Source organism: Lagenorhynchus albirostris, chromosome 14, assembly GCF_949774975.1.
Source record: "Lagenorhynchus albirostris chromosome 14, mLagAlb1.1, whole genome shotgun sequence".
Taxonomy (NCBI): Eukaryota; Metazoa; Chordata; class Mammalia; order Artiodactyla; family Delphinidae; genus Lagenorhynchus; species Lagenorhynchus albirostris.
Window position 1 is genome coordinate 86,819,876 of NC_083108.1, and position 12,557 is coordinate 86,832,432.

The 12,557-nt window shown below is 48.2% G+C and overlaps 1 protein-coding gene across 3 annotated transcripts; it reads left to right on the plus strand.

Moving 5' to 3' along the window:
- Positions 1-3,833: 3,833 nt before the first annotated feature.
- On the plus strand, positions 3,834-8,921 carry RAN (RAN, member RAS oncogene family). Of its 3 annotated transcripts, none has more exons than XM_060121169.1 (7): positions 3,834-4,036; positions 4,638-4,683; positions 5,099-5,183; positions 5,263-5,388; positions 6,609-6,796; positions 6,919-7,089; positions 7,179-8,921. In XM_060121169.1, exons 1-7 carry the CDS (start codon positions 3,834-3,836, stop codon positions 7,221-7,223), a joined length of 864 nt encoding a protein of 287 aa, XP_059977152.1. In that variant the 3' UTR covers positions 7,224-8,921. The 3 variants fall into 3 exon arrangements, with proteins under 3 accessions (XP_059977152.1, XP_059977154.1, XP_059977155.1); XM_060121171.1 differs by having other exon boundaries at positions 3,934-4,036; positions 4,641-4,683; XM_060121172.1 differs by lacking the exon at positions 3,834-4,036 and adding an exon at positions 4,119-4,204 and having other exon boundaries at positions 4,641-4,683.
- The last annotated feature ends 3,636 nt before the right edge of the window (positions 8,922-12,557 follow it).

The window sequence follows — 12,557 nt, forward strand, 5'->3', positions numbered from 1 at the left end:
AAGATTCAGAAAGGTTTGTGTGGTTACAGCAGAATTACACGGAGAGAGACCTGAGATGGGGCAGAGAGATAGGTACAAAATAGGTCATGTAGGACCTGGCTGGCCTTGGGTTTCAGTTATCTGAGTGCGATAAATAGGAAAGCATTGCAGGGGTTAAGAGGGGAGAAGGATGGTCTGATATGTTTTCAGAAGATCACTCTGTGCCTCCCAATAAGATGCACTGAGAAGGACATAGCATCACTTCTGGGGTGTCCCGACCCAAACTGCATACGCTGAATCTAGTCCTGAGGAAATATGAGACACGTCCAAATGGAGGGACCTTCTACAAAGCAATGGGCCTATGAAATACTCAGCAAAAGGGTCCAGGCTATGAAAGACAAAGAGGAAGGTACTGTCCTGGATTCAAAGAGACTAGACAGAAAGAGAAAGACAAATACCATAGGATATCACTTATATACGGAATCTAAAATATGACACAAATGAACATATCTACGAAACAGAAACAGACTCACGGACATAGAGAACAGACTGGTGGTTGCCAAGCGGGAGGAGGTTGGGGGAGGGATGGAGTGGGAGGTTGGGGTCAGTAGATGTAAGCTTTTATATACAGAATGGATAAACAACAAGGTCCAACTGGGGCATTCCCTGGCAGTCCAGTGGTTAGAACTCCACACTTTCACTGCCAAGGGCCCAGGTTCGATCCCTGGTTGGGGAACAAGCCATGTGGTGCGGCCCAAAACAAATAAAAGGTCCACAAGCCATGTGGTGCGGCCCAAAACAAATAAAAGGTCCATGTGGTGTGGCCCAAAACAAATAAAACAAATAAAATAAAACAAAACACAGAGAGGTCCAGTGGTTGAGGCTCTGCACTTCCACGGCAGGGAGCGCAGGTTCGACCCCTGGTTGGGGGTACTAAGATCCTGCATGCCTCGAGGTGCGGCCAGAAAAGAAAAAAAAAAGAAGAATGTATATGTGGGGCTTCCCTGGGGGCGCAGTGGTTAAGAATTCACCTGCCAATGCAGGGGACATGGGTTCGAGCCCTGGCCCGGGAAGATCCCACATGCTGCGGAGCAACTAAGCCCGTGAACCACAACTACTGAGCCTGCGCTCTAGAGCCCATGTGCTACAACTACTGAGCCCATGTGCCACAACTACTGAAGCCTGTGTGCCTAGAGCCCGTGCTCCGCAACAAGAAAAGCCATCACAACGAGAAGCCCACACACAGCAACGAAGAGTAGCCCCTGCTCGCTGCAACTAGAGAAAAGCCCTCGCGCAGCAATGAAGACCCAACGCAGCCAAAAATAAATAAATATTTAAAAAGAAAAAGAATGTATATGTGTATAACTGAATCACTTTGCTGTACAGCAGAAACTAACACAACATTGTAAATAAACTATACTTCAATTAAAAAAAAAGAGTTAGGGACTAGCAGGACAGGTCAACGTAACGTGTAATCCTGGAGGATCCTGCACCAGATAAGGGCAGGAGGGAGAAAACTGCCAATTAAGTCCTGTACATTTGATAATTCGATATTCGATAACATTCGATATTTGATAACAATATGAATTTCCCAATTTTGGTAAGTGTGCCGCGATTATGTAACAGAATGTCCTGAGGTTTTAAGCAGTACACACAGAGGGGTGTCCTGTTTGCTATTTAGTCTCAAACATTGCAGTGGGAAAAAAATCATATCTATATATATGATCTACAGAAAAATGTATGTACGATATATATACTGTGACACAGCAGGCTAGGACGGTAAAGACAAATGATCAAGTAAATAATGTTAACGTTTGGGGAAATCAAAGGTAATGGATGCTGAAATTCCTTGTACGATTTTTGCAACATTCTAACTACCGGTTAAGCATCGGCTTGCAATCCACACTGGATGCCAGAGACAAGTAAGTACCTCTGTAAACTGCAAACGAACCAATCCCCCAGGAGCTCTGTCTAGAACAGCTAGTACTCTTGGTTTGGTATATATCCCCTTAGCATTTTTGCTGGAAGAAAAATGCTATAAAATGCTATAGCATTTTATAGCTATAAAATGCTATAAAAATGCTATAAACGTGTTCTCATCACCCAGAATTATATAATGGTTAATAGGCTGTCATATTTGCTTCAAATCACCTTTTAGAAAAAGAGAAGCAGACATCGCAGATAAAGTTACAATCTTCGTTGACCTCTCATCGTTCCATCAGAATCCTTTTCACCATTTCTTGAAGCGACAGCCATCAGAACTCAGTCTATATACTTGCACTCAATTTTTAAAAACCTACATTCAAGGACTAATATGGTTTCTGTGTATTTGTAAAAAACATAAGCAGGGTTATACTATATGTATAACCTCTATAAAGTTATGTATAGACTGTATAAAGCTATTATCACATCTTCCTTGAACTTGCTTCTTTTTTCTCAACGTGAGCCTTTTGAGATCTACCCAACCCTGCTGATTAGATGAGCTTCATTCTTTTTAAATGCTGTACAGTAAGTCCATAGTCTAGATAATAGATTTTATTTATAAATTTCCCTGATGGACATTTATGTAAGTTTAATCTTTTGCTATTATAAATAATGTTGCAGTGATCATTGTGATATTTGTCTTCTTGGGCATATGTGTGAATTGAACTCCAGGGCATCTCCCTAGAAATGGAACTATAAAGGTCATAAGTCATGGACACTTATGTGTTTTATGTTTCTACCTTCCCAAGTGGCCAAACCAGTTTACACTCCCACCAGCGGCATCGAGGTTGGCTTGGTGTTTGCCTGAGGGTCCTTAGGGACCCTCGGACCTGAGTTCCCAGCGGGCAGGTTCTCAGATCTGTTGTGCCCAATTTGCATCACTTGGGTTCCCAGCAGACTTGTCTGCAAGTGTGCTCAGGACTAGGTAGCTAACTCCTTGTCATTTTGGGTTCTCTTTGCTCTGGGAGGACTCCCCATGGTGGCATCTTTCCCAGGGAACTTGACTCTCCTGATGGGGCCATTAGCTGTCTGCTCTTGCTGCCAGCCGTGGATGCTTGCTTGGGGAGAGGGGCCACCATATGAGTTTAAGAATCCGTGGCTGTTCAGACAAATGCCCCAAACTGGCCTTCTATATTTAGGATGTGTGTGAGTTTGGAGGACTCCCTTCGGCCAACATCTTTGCTGAAAGCCAATGAAGGATAATAACCCACACTTGTCGAGCTGGAGGTGTACCTCATTTTCCATCTTTGACAATACTGAGAGGAGGCTGTGCCCCAGGAGAATGTAAGTTCTATGCGTGAACAGTTCTTGTCTGGACCCTTGACCCTGGAACCTAAATACTCATGGATTGCATCCCTGGTTTGTCACTAAGATGAGAAGAGCTGCCACGGTTGGAAACACTAAATTTCATCATCCTGTTTGCAGAATTAGGGCCACAAAGGCTGCCGACCACTTAGATGCTCTAAGAATAAGGTGGCCGTCTTTCCAGGGTGGGAAAAGCATCGGTCTCTGCTTCCTTTACTTCCCAGAAGGTCCTGACCGAGACGGAGGCGCGGGGGAAGAGCCGGAGGGAAGGGCGGGTAGGGAGGCCCGCACCCCAACATGGCGCCCGCCCCGGGCCCGCCGTGCCGTGTTTGTACACAGGGGCAGGGCCTTTGTGTGGGCCACCCCGCGAGTTTCCCGCCCAAGGGGGCCTCGGCCCTCTCCTTCCACTTCTGTTCCCGCGGTGGCAGCTGGGCGCGCCTCGTCGCCGTCGGCGCATGCGCGCGCGGGAACTCGCCCTCCGGGCTGGCGCACGTGGTCCCGCGGGCCGGCGTGCGTGCGCGCGACCGCCTAGCCTCCCGCGCCCGGCGCGCCGCGAACCTCTCCCTATGCGCCAGGCCAACGGGCACAGCCGCCGGAGCCGGGGCGGCGTGCGTGCGCGTGCGCGAGGGGTCACGTGGGAGCGACGCAGCGCCGTTGCCCCGCCCTCCCTCGGCGCGCGCCGGCGTCGGCTGCGTCTCCGGGCATTTGAATTGCGCTTCCGCCATCTTTCCAGCCCTCAGTCAGACGGGCTCGGAGACGCTTCTGGAAGGTAGTGGAGCTGGGGCGGGGGCTGCGGTGCGGGGGCGGGGGCGGGGATCGGGGCGTCCCAGCGGCGGCGGGAGGCGGCCGTGAGGTGGTGGCTGCGTGGGGACCCCGGGCTCCGGGAGGAGGACCTTCCTTCCTATCTGGCCGCGAGGGCGCCGGGACCCGAGCCGCGGTGGGCCGGGCGGGCGGCCGGGGCGGAGGGGAGGCCGGGCGGCCGGGCCGCGGGGCTGCAGGAGAGATCCGGCCGGGGCGGCCGGGCGGAGGGCCGGGGGGCGGCCGGGGCGGCCCGGGCTGGCCGCGGGCCGTGACCGGGCGCTTTCCGCGCCGGGGCCTCGGCGCCGAGCGGGCGCGAGCCGGGCCCCGGCGGCCGGGGGAGCCGAGCCGGGGAGCAGCGCCTCGCCGCCATCGCCGTCGCGCGCCCTCGCGGCCCCCGCGCGCGCGTGTGCGTGTGCGTGTGCGTGTGCGTGTGTGTGTGTGTGTGTGTGTGTGTGTCGGGGTGGGGGTGGGGTGCGGGCTGCCGGGCTCTGGGGTGGAGGCCTTTGTGGGCCCGGGCACGTGGGGCGGGTCCGGCCATGCGGCCTCACTTCTTTCTCCTTTGCCCGCAGTAGCATCGCGATGGCTGCGCAAGGAGAGCCCCAAGTGCAGTTCAAGGTGGGTATCCGAGGGGGTCGGGAGGAAGGGCGGCCCTAGGAATGGGGGCCCCGCGTCCGGACGGCCTTAACGGCGGGCTCTGCTTCGTGACCGCGGCCGGGTGCCGTTGGCCCGCCTCGCCGGCCAGCGTGCGGGTGCTGCGGCAGTGCCTTCGGTCCCCTGACAACCGGGGGGGGGAGGGGCGGGGGGAGGGGGCGAGCCCCGCCCTGCGCGCGGGGAAGCTGGGCTCGGAGCTCCGCCGGTTCGGGTCATTCGTGAGATGGGACGGGGCTGCTGTCTTAAGATGCTTTGTCTTAGGTGTGCTCAGGGGGCATGTAGGGTACTTCCCTGTGAGACGGCGGTCCAGAGCACCGGGACAGTCTCTCGGTCCTGAGACCCGTTCCGGTGTTTACTTCAAAGATGTGTTTCCCAACAGCTCGTATTGGTTGGTGACGGCGGTACTGGGAAAACTACATTTGTGAAACGCCATCTGACTGGTGAATTTGAGAAGAAGTATGTAGGTACGTGGGGGAAACGATGTGTGAAAACGTGTGGGAGACGGATGAGGTCACTGACTAACTTTCCACGCTTATGTTCCAGCCACCTTGGGCGTTGAGGTCCATCCCCTTGTGTTCCATACCAACAGAGGACCCATTAAGTTCAACGTATGGGATACAGCTGGCCAGGAGAAATTTGGTGGACTGAGAGATGGCTATTACATCCAAGGTAGGTATCTGCCTCGTAACCGGCCGCCTTTGAGAGGATTTGTAGCTTCCCGTCCAAGGCTGCTTACAGGTCATCAGGTCTGTCCCGGCAGACACGTGCCTCATGCTGACTGGCCATTGCGCGATGCGCTTCGGTTCAGGAGGTGGGCTGGCTCCTGAGAGCTGACCCTCGGTCGGAGGGGAGGAGGTCCTGTGAAGGTTGTCTGGTGCCATTTGATTGCATGCTTGCGTCACCGTAGGCACTGTTTTGAAAGAGGTGATGCGATGTATGTTGAGGCTCTTAATTTAAAAACTGGAAGCAACAGACAAGGTGTTGCTGCAGCCCCAGTATTTGAAAACTTAGGTTTGGGTATATATTTTGGTGGTAGTCGATGATCATTTCTTCTGCACTCCATTAAAAAGGTAGTAAACAGTTTGACCAGATCCTGGACCAGAGGCACTAGGCTTTCTATCTTATAAAATGTGGTATAAGGCCAGCCGGTTTCTTTTTAATTTCACTAGGTCTTGCAGAATATTTTTTTCAGAGTGTTTGATTTTAAAAGTGCAAAGGAAACAAATGCTTCTCATTATACCCAGCAAAAAGATGAACAAAGAAAATGCTCAATGTAAGACTTTCTCTTCCCATGAAAATCGTTGGGAATCTTTCCATGTCTTTTGCCTTACGAGAGTGCGTACAACTGCAAAGATTCTTCCTCTCCCCTCCCCGCCCCCATTCTTTACCTAAAAATCTGTTTAATGTATCACGCATACTCAGTGGCTTACCAGCTTTATCATGGCTCTTTTTGCAGGTCAACATAGGGACTTAACTGAGCTTTTAAAAATAGGCACAGTATATCCTAGTGTGTTCAGCCATTTAAGAACGTTTTGAAAGAGTAGATTGCTAGATCCTCAGAATATGGGAGGTGAGTTCCCTGGAATGCTGATTTATCGTTGATCTACTGGATACTTTCTTGGGATGAGGCAGAACTTACGAAGTATTACAGGTAGAGAGATTTCATATGGTAAGCTGGTCTTTCATGTACAGTAAAATGGACTTTTAAATAATACTGTGTATTAAAATGATTTGAGATTTTTGGAATTGGTAGAGATCTTGAAAATGAGTAGAGAAACGTGGCTGACCTGGAGTTAGGCCTGAGACTGTGAGTCCATAGTTCTTAGCATGTTTCATCCATGTAGCAGATTCTTAGGCCGACACTAATCTACTGTAAATGCTCCTTTCAGCCCAGTGTGCTATCATAATGTTTGATGTAACATCGAGGGTTACTTACAAGAACGTGCCCAACTGGCATAGAGATCTGGTACGCGTGTGTGAGAACATCCCCATCGTGCTGTGTGGCAACAAAGTGGATATTAAGGACAGAAAGGTTAAGGCAAAGTCGATTGTCTTCCACCGAAAGAAGAATCTTCAGGTATGGTTCTTAGAACTTACTGGATTTATGACCCTTAGGTAAATTATGAGTCCATTAAAGTGCTTCATCAACGTCTTTGATGTGTGGGTTTTTAAAATTAATTTTACCTCTCATTTAAACAGTACTATGACATCTCCGCCAAAAGTAACTACAATTTTGAAAAGCCCTTCCTCTGGCTTGCTAGAAAACTGATCGGAGACCCTAACTTGGAGTTTGTCGCCATGCCTGCTCTCGCCCCGCCAGAGGTGGTCATGGACCCAGCGTTGGCAGCGCAGTACGAGCACGATCTAGAGGTACGGTGTGTGCGGCTCGGTAGTGAATGCTTCTAGGTTCCTAGTGGTTTTCACCTGGAGCATGACAACGTTTTCATCTCTGTGTCTAGGTTGCTCAGACAACTGCCCTCCCGGATGAAGATGATGACCTGTGAGAAAAGTGAAGCTGGAGCCCAGCGTCAGAAGTCTAGTTTTATAGGCAACTGTCCTGTGATGTCAGTGGTGCAGCGTGTTTGCCACTTTATTATATAGCTAAGCAGAACATGTGCTTAATGTTTGGTATGCTGAAGGAGATGAATGGGCTTTGGAGTGAATGTGGCAGTTAAAAAAAAAAAAACTTCATTTTTTTGGACCTGCATATTTAGGTGTTTTGGAACACAGTTCTTTCCTCCTTAAGTTTCAAATATAAGACTGCTACAGTCACATCACAATATTCAGTGGTGGAATCTTGTTTGTTACTGTCATTCCCATTCCTTTTCGTTTAGAATCAGAATAAAGTTGTATTTCAAATATCTAAGCAAATGAACTCATCCCTCGTTTAAATGAGCATTTTAAAACCACTAACAGGGAAAATTGTGCCATGTTAGTATCTGAATTGCCTTTGCTATTACTACTTAATTTGAAGTCTGTTAGGTTAAATTCTAATTTTCTGTACATGTGAATCATTTCACACAAATGAAATGACAGGTTAACAGTATTGTATTCGGTAAGTCGTTAAGAGGTGTAAATACTGTCAATGCAGTCAGGCTAAAATAATACCTACCCCACCTGTCTTTTGGCCTAGGTAGTTTCACACCTAGGGAAGAGCTTGTTTGAGATTTGTGTGACCTGTCAGAATAAAAGTGGTACCTGTTTTAGACGTTTCAAATAGAGATCTTAAGAATTATAGTTGCTTTTATGGCAAAAGTAACCATGTTCTAATGTAGAGCTTCTCAAAGTCTGATGAAACCATACAGATGGTTGCGGGAACTTGAGGGACGTCTCATCTGTTAAAAATGAATATAAATTGTGCGTTTACTTGCCTTTTGTTTCAACGTTAACATGTTTAACGTAAAGTTGGTATGCTAGGAAGATGTTCCACGTTTACCTGCTGTTGTCAAGTACTCCCAAGCTTTAAAGATGTCAAAGATTAAGGATTTCATTGGACACATCACAGCTTTGGTGGTTTTTCTCCCCACAAAGAATTTTTGTGGGCGGTGCAAGGACAGCAGGATGCTGCAACAGAAAAGTAGGGCTTAGATTGGCTTCTCAGTGAAGTGAAACAAGACTGCCAAAGTCTCAATAGGTTAACCACTTATGTTCGTATGGTTTCCACATGTAAACATGAATTGAGTCCGTCTTGCCTGAGTTTGATCCCATCGACACCATACTGTAGCAATTAGAAGTCAAAATAAGAGCTGTTTTGCTCATGTAAGTACTACTGTACTATAGTGCAGTTTACCAAAGTTCTTTAGGTGTCCAGTTATCCTTAAATGATTACTTTCCTACCTGAAAAGGTAGGGAAAGGATCACGTCAGTATGTGGAGAACTGAAATATAAAGGGTAAAATTGGATGCGTTTTAATTTGTTAAAATATTGAATAAATATTAATAGATTCACTTACAGATTTGAATTGCTGTATATGCTATGCTATATTCAGAACCAGACTTTAACAGATGTGAAGTTTCTTCCCATGATCAGGATGAGATAACTTACACGAAGGGTATGTGTGTGTAACCTCATGTAGAATGACAAATACGCTGAATCTTAAATGTAACAGTTAAATCTTGCAAGCTACTTGGAGGTGGGAGAGAATTTACGTCATTCGTCGGAAGAAAAAAATTGCCAAATACATTGCTTCTACTTTGCCTGGATTTTCTGAATCATCTGGTGTTCAGTTATCTTGCGGGGAATGCGTTTCTGTCTCGTTTATACAAATGGGGACGTTTTCCCCTCAGTTTGAAATCTGGTCTCTAACACGGGGGAACCTTCAGTTGAAAGCCAAGCTAGAAATGGCTTCTAAGAACAGAATTGGTCGGAGTAGAAGCACACAGTGATTTTGAAGACAGTCTCATGATGTGCCCCGGCCAAGTTTTAAGACCCCACAGAATGGGTCTTTGGTCCCATCGGTCTCAATACCTAGGAAAGGGCAGAGATGGCCGAAAACGCATTGAACTTGTAAGACCAGTTGCCTGGCTGATCGTGTGCACCAGGTAGTGAGAATTTCTGGTCCCTTTTGTAAAGCATCACTTGAAGAAATTGTGTCTGACTCGGGAGTCGTGCCTCGGAGACGAGTGACGTTACCTATCGAGGACGCCTTCAGATGCCTTCAGGCGTGTGGGCGCTCTAGGCGCCCTGCCTGACAGTAACCTGGGCTCGTTCTGAAGCACCCTGCCGGGCGGGCACGTCACTAGCAGCACGTGCTTCCCACCTAGAGCCGTGTTGGGGTGAAAGGCGGCCCTGGCCCGTTGCACCTTCCCATTAGAGCGCCCTGAGCGGTCTTTGGGAAGCGGCTCGGACCTGATCCACGCTGCCGCAAGGCCTTGCACGCGTGGGTCCTGCCTTTCTGGGCTTCGCAGTGTTCTTTTGCAGAACCTCCTTTCTCGTTCCTGAAGTAAGCCCACCAGTTAAGTGCTGCAGCTCCTTTACAGCTCACGCGTTGGGTTTTAAACTGGGTCGGGGGGGTCCCTGCCGTGGCCGTATCACTGGACCGCCTCGGCCTCGGGCCGCATCGGATGGTAGATTTGTGTTAGAGGTGGTCTCCTTCGGCGGCCGAATCACCGTGGGGCCAAGGAGCGTGTCTTTTTGCTCCCTCATGTTCCTGGTGTTATTAAATCTCTGAACCCTGAGGAGGAAAGGAACTTAGGGGTTGGAGGTAGGGCTGGGGTCGATGGGATTAGGGTGGGAAGGGGCCGGGGGCGGGGGGTTACGCCATTACAGTCTGGTGGTTTTGAAGTTTTTCCCTCCCGGAATTTGTAGTTTGCACTGTCTTTGGTCCTTTTATTCCAGTTTGTCTTTGCAGGAGTGGGGAAAGGGGGGCCCGTCGGGAGCTTTGCCAGTTGTCGAGTAACTAGGTTAGGACAGTGCTGTTGCATGGTCTGGTGCCTCAGGTTGGACCGTAGGAAGTGGAAGAGGACCCTTGAATTGAGTTGGTTTTCAGTCAGCCCCCTGCCTTTAAGAAGCAAAGGAGAAGCCACCCCAGATGGGTATCTTTCTGTAATGTGGGCAGTTCACCCCCTAAATTCTGAGCTCCGTGACCAGGGATATCATGGCTGGCCAGGCAGCTTTCATCTTGGGAGGCGAGCGGTCAGGAGGCACCTGCAGAAATGTTAATGACTGTAGTGAGTACTCAGATGGAACCTTAGACAACGCTGTGAAAGCATGACAGGAATTGAATCTGAGTCCTGGGAGGAAGGGCGGTGATCTGAAGGTATTCGAGAGAGAAAAGCACGTGAGGCAAAGGGAACAAAACCCCGGGGCAGAGAACGTGGCTGGAGAGCCATAGACAGGGGTTTTCAAGCCCAGGTACAGATTTCGATACTTGGGACACCGTGGGGAGCCCCTGGAGGAGGGTCAGAGTGACGTTTCAGAAGCTGTGGCAGCAGGAGTGGGCTCCCACGGGCCAGTGACAGTCCAGGCTTGCCCCACTCAAGTCCATTCTCGACTTCGCTGCAATAGTTCAGAGAAGGGAGGGTGACACCGTGGACAAAGCCCCTGTTCATCCAGCAAGCATCTCAGCGAAAACTAAATTGAATAAATACCGGCTGGGAGTGCCAGGCCCCCTCTTTTTTGCTAGCCACCACACTCACGTTTCTTCCCCAACTTCGTTGGGGTATAATTGACACAGATTGTGTGTGTTTGCGGTGTGCACTGCGGTGGTTTGATATACCGTCCACCATCCATCACCTCACAGTTATTTTTTGTGTGTAGTAAGAACATTTCGGATTTCTCTCAGCACGTTTCAAGCGTACAATGAAGTAGTAGTGACTACAGTCACCATGCAGTACCTTTGATCTCCAGGCCCCATTCATCTGGCATAACTGAAACTTGGTGCCCTTTGACCAACATCTCCCCATTTCCCTCTCGTGCACTTCTCCGCACCCCCTGGCAGCCACCTTCCTACTCTGCTTCTACAAGCTCACCTTTCCTTTTTAGATTCCACATGCGCCTGTTGCCGTACACGATTTGTCTTTCTGTCTCTGGCTGATTTCACTGAGTATAATGTCCTTGAGGTTCATTCATATTGTAAATGACAGGATTTCCTTCTTTTTTAAGGCTGAACAATTTCCTGTCATATATGTATGTATGTATGGACGGATGGATGTATAGATAGATATATACACGCACAGTACATTTTCCTCATCCATTCATCTGCCGATGGACACTGAGGTTGATTCCGTGTCTTGGCTGTTGTAAATAAATTTGCTTCTTAAGACAAGGGGGTCTTAAAAAAATTGAGCTTCCCCAAGCAGTAGCGGTGAGACTTAAACCTATTTAAAGTTACGAATTCAAGGCCAGTTGTTTACAGACAAAACTATCGGTCAGGCGAGATGGTTATGTTGTGATCCCCTAGGCATGAAAGATGGGAAACCAAACTGTTAGGAAGCATCCTTTATTCTAGACAACACTGAAGCCAGCCTGGCAGAGTGAACTCATGGGCCATTTGGGGGTGAGGTACGTTTGCTTTTTTATTTCCTCACACGTCTGACCTTATTTTTCCCAAAGAGAAAAATGTCATATACTTTATGGATTAAAAGTTTAGGGATTTGAACAGTTAAAACATACACGGCCACCACATTTTCTGTTTACCATTCAGAGGTAACTTGTCGACATTTCGTCGACATTTCAAATCTTCCCTCAAAGAGTGGGATTGATTATACTATAATATTGTTTCATAAACATTTTTCACTCTTTATTAGGGGCTTTTCCACATCAGATGGTTTTACACCACTTTCGGTAATTACCTAGTAACCCACAGCGTGGATGGGCCATCCCATTGTCAGACACATTCTTTTGTTTGTTCGGGTTATGTTTCTCTGTTCTCTGCTCTTCGTTTGGTTTTCAGAAAGGGTCTAGCTCTTATTTCCAAATGCATTGAGCTTCCACGTCCTTTCACCTCCATGTACTACTAAAATCGTCATGTTTCTAAATTGTAACTTTTGAAGATGGTGGAAAATCAAAATTATTTTAAAAACCTTTTCCATGTGTGTTTTGCCATATCATCTTCAACCTTCTATCCCCGTGTCTGATCGATGCAAGATGCAAACATACTAGTCTGCGCTGAATTAAACACATTTTATTAAATAGTTTCCTTGTTGCTACTTATTCTGTGAATTCATGTTTTGTGTTTTCACAGACACTCAAAGTGAGGTGTGTACTCTTACCCCCTTTTCAAGTATTTATATTGTGTTATGCTCCAATTTGGAGCTCAGAAAATATTGACTGGTGATGGGATTGGATTATAGGGAGAAGATCTGGAAGAAGAGTAGGGCTAACCAAAGAAAACTGCC

Coding starts and splice junctions, on each gene's coding strand:
- RAN (XM_060121169.1), top strand. CDS start 3,834: ATGCGCCAGGCCAACGGGCACAGCCGCCGGAGCCGGGGCGGCGTGCGT. Junction 4,037..4,637: donor CTCGGAGACGCTTCTGGAAG/GTAGTGGAGCTG, acceptor CTTTGCCCGCAG/TAGCATCGCGATGGCTGCGC. Junction 6,797..6,918: donor ACCGAAAGAAGAATCTTCAG/GTATGGTTCTTA, acceptor TCATTTAAACAG/TACTATGACATCTCCGCCAA.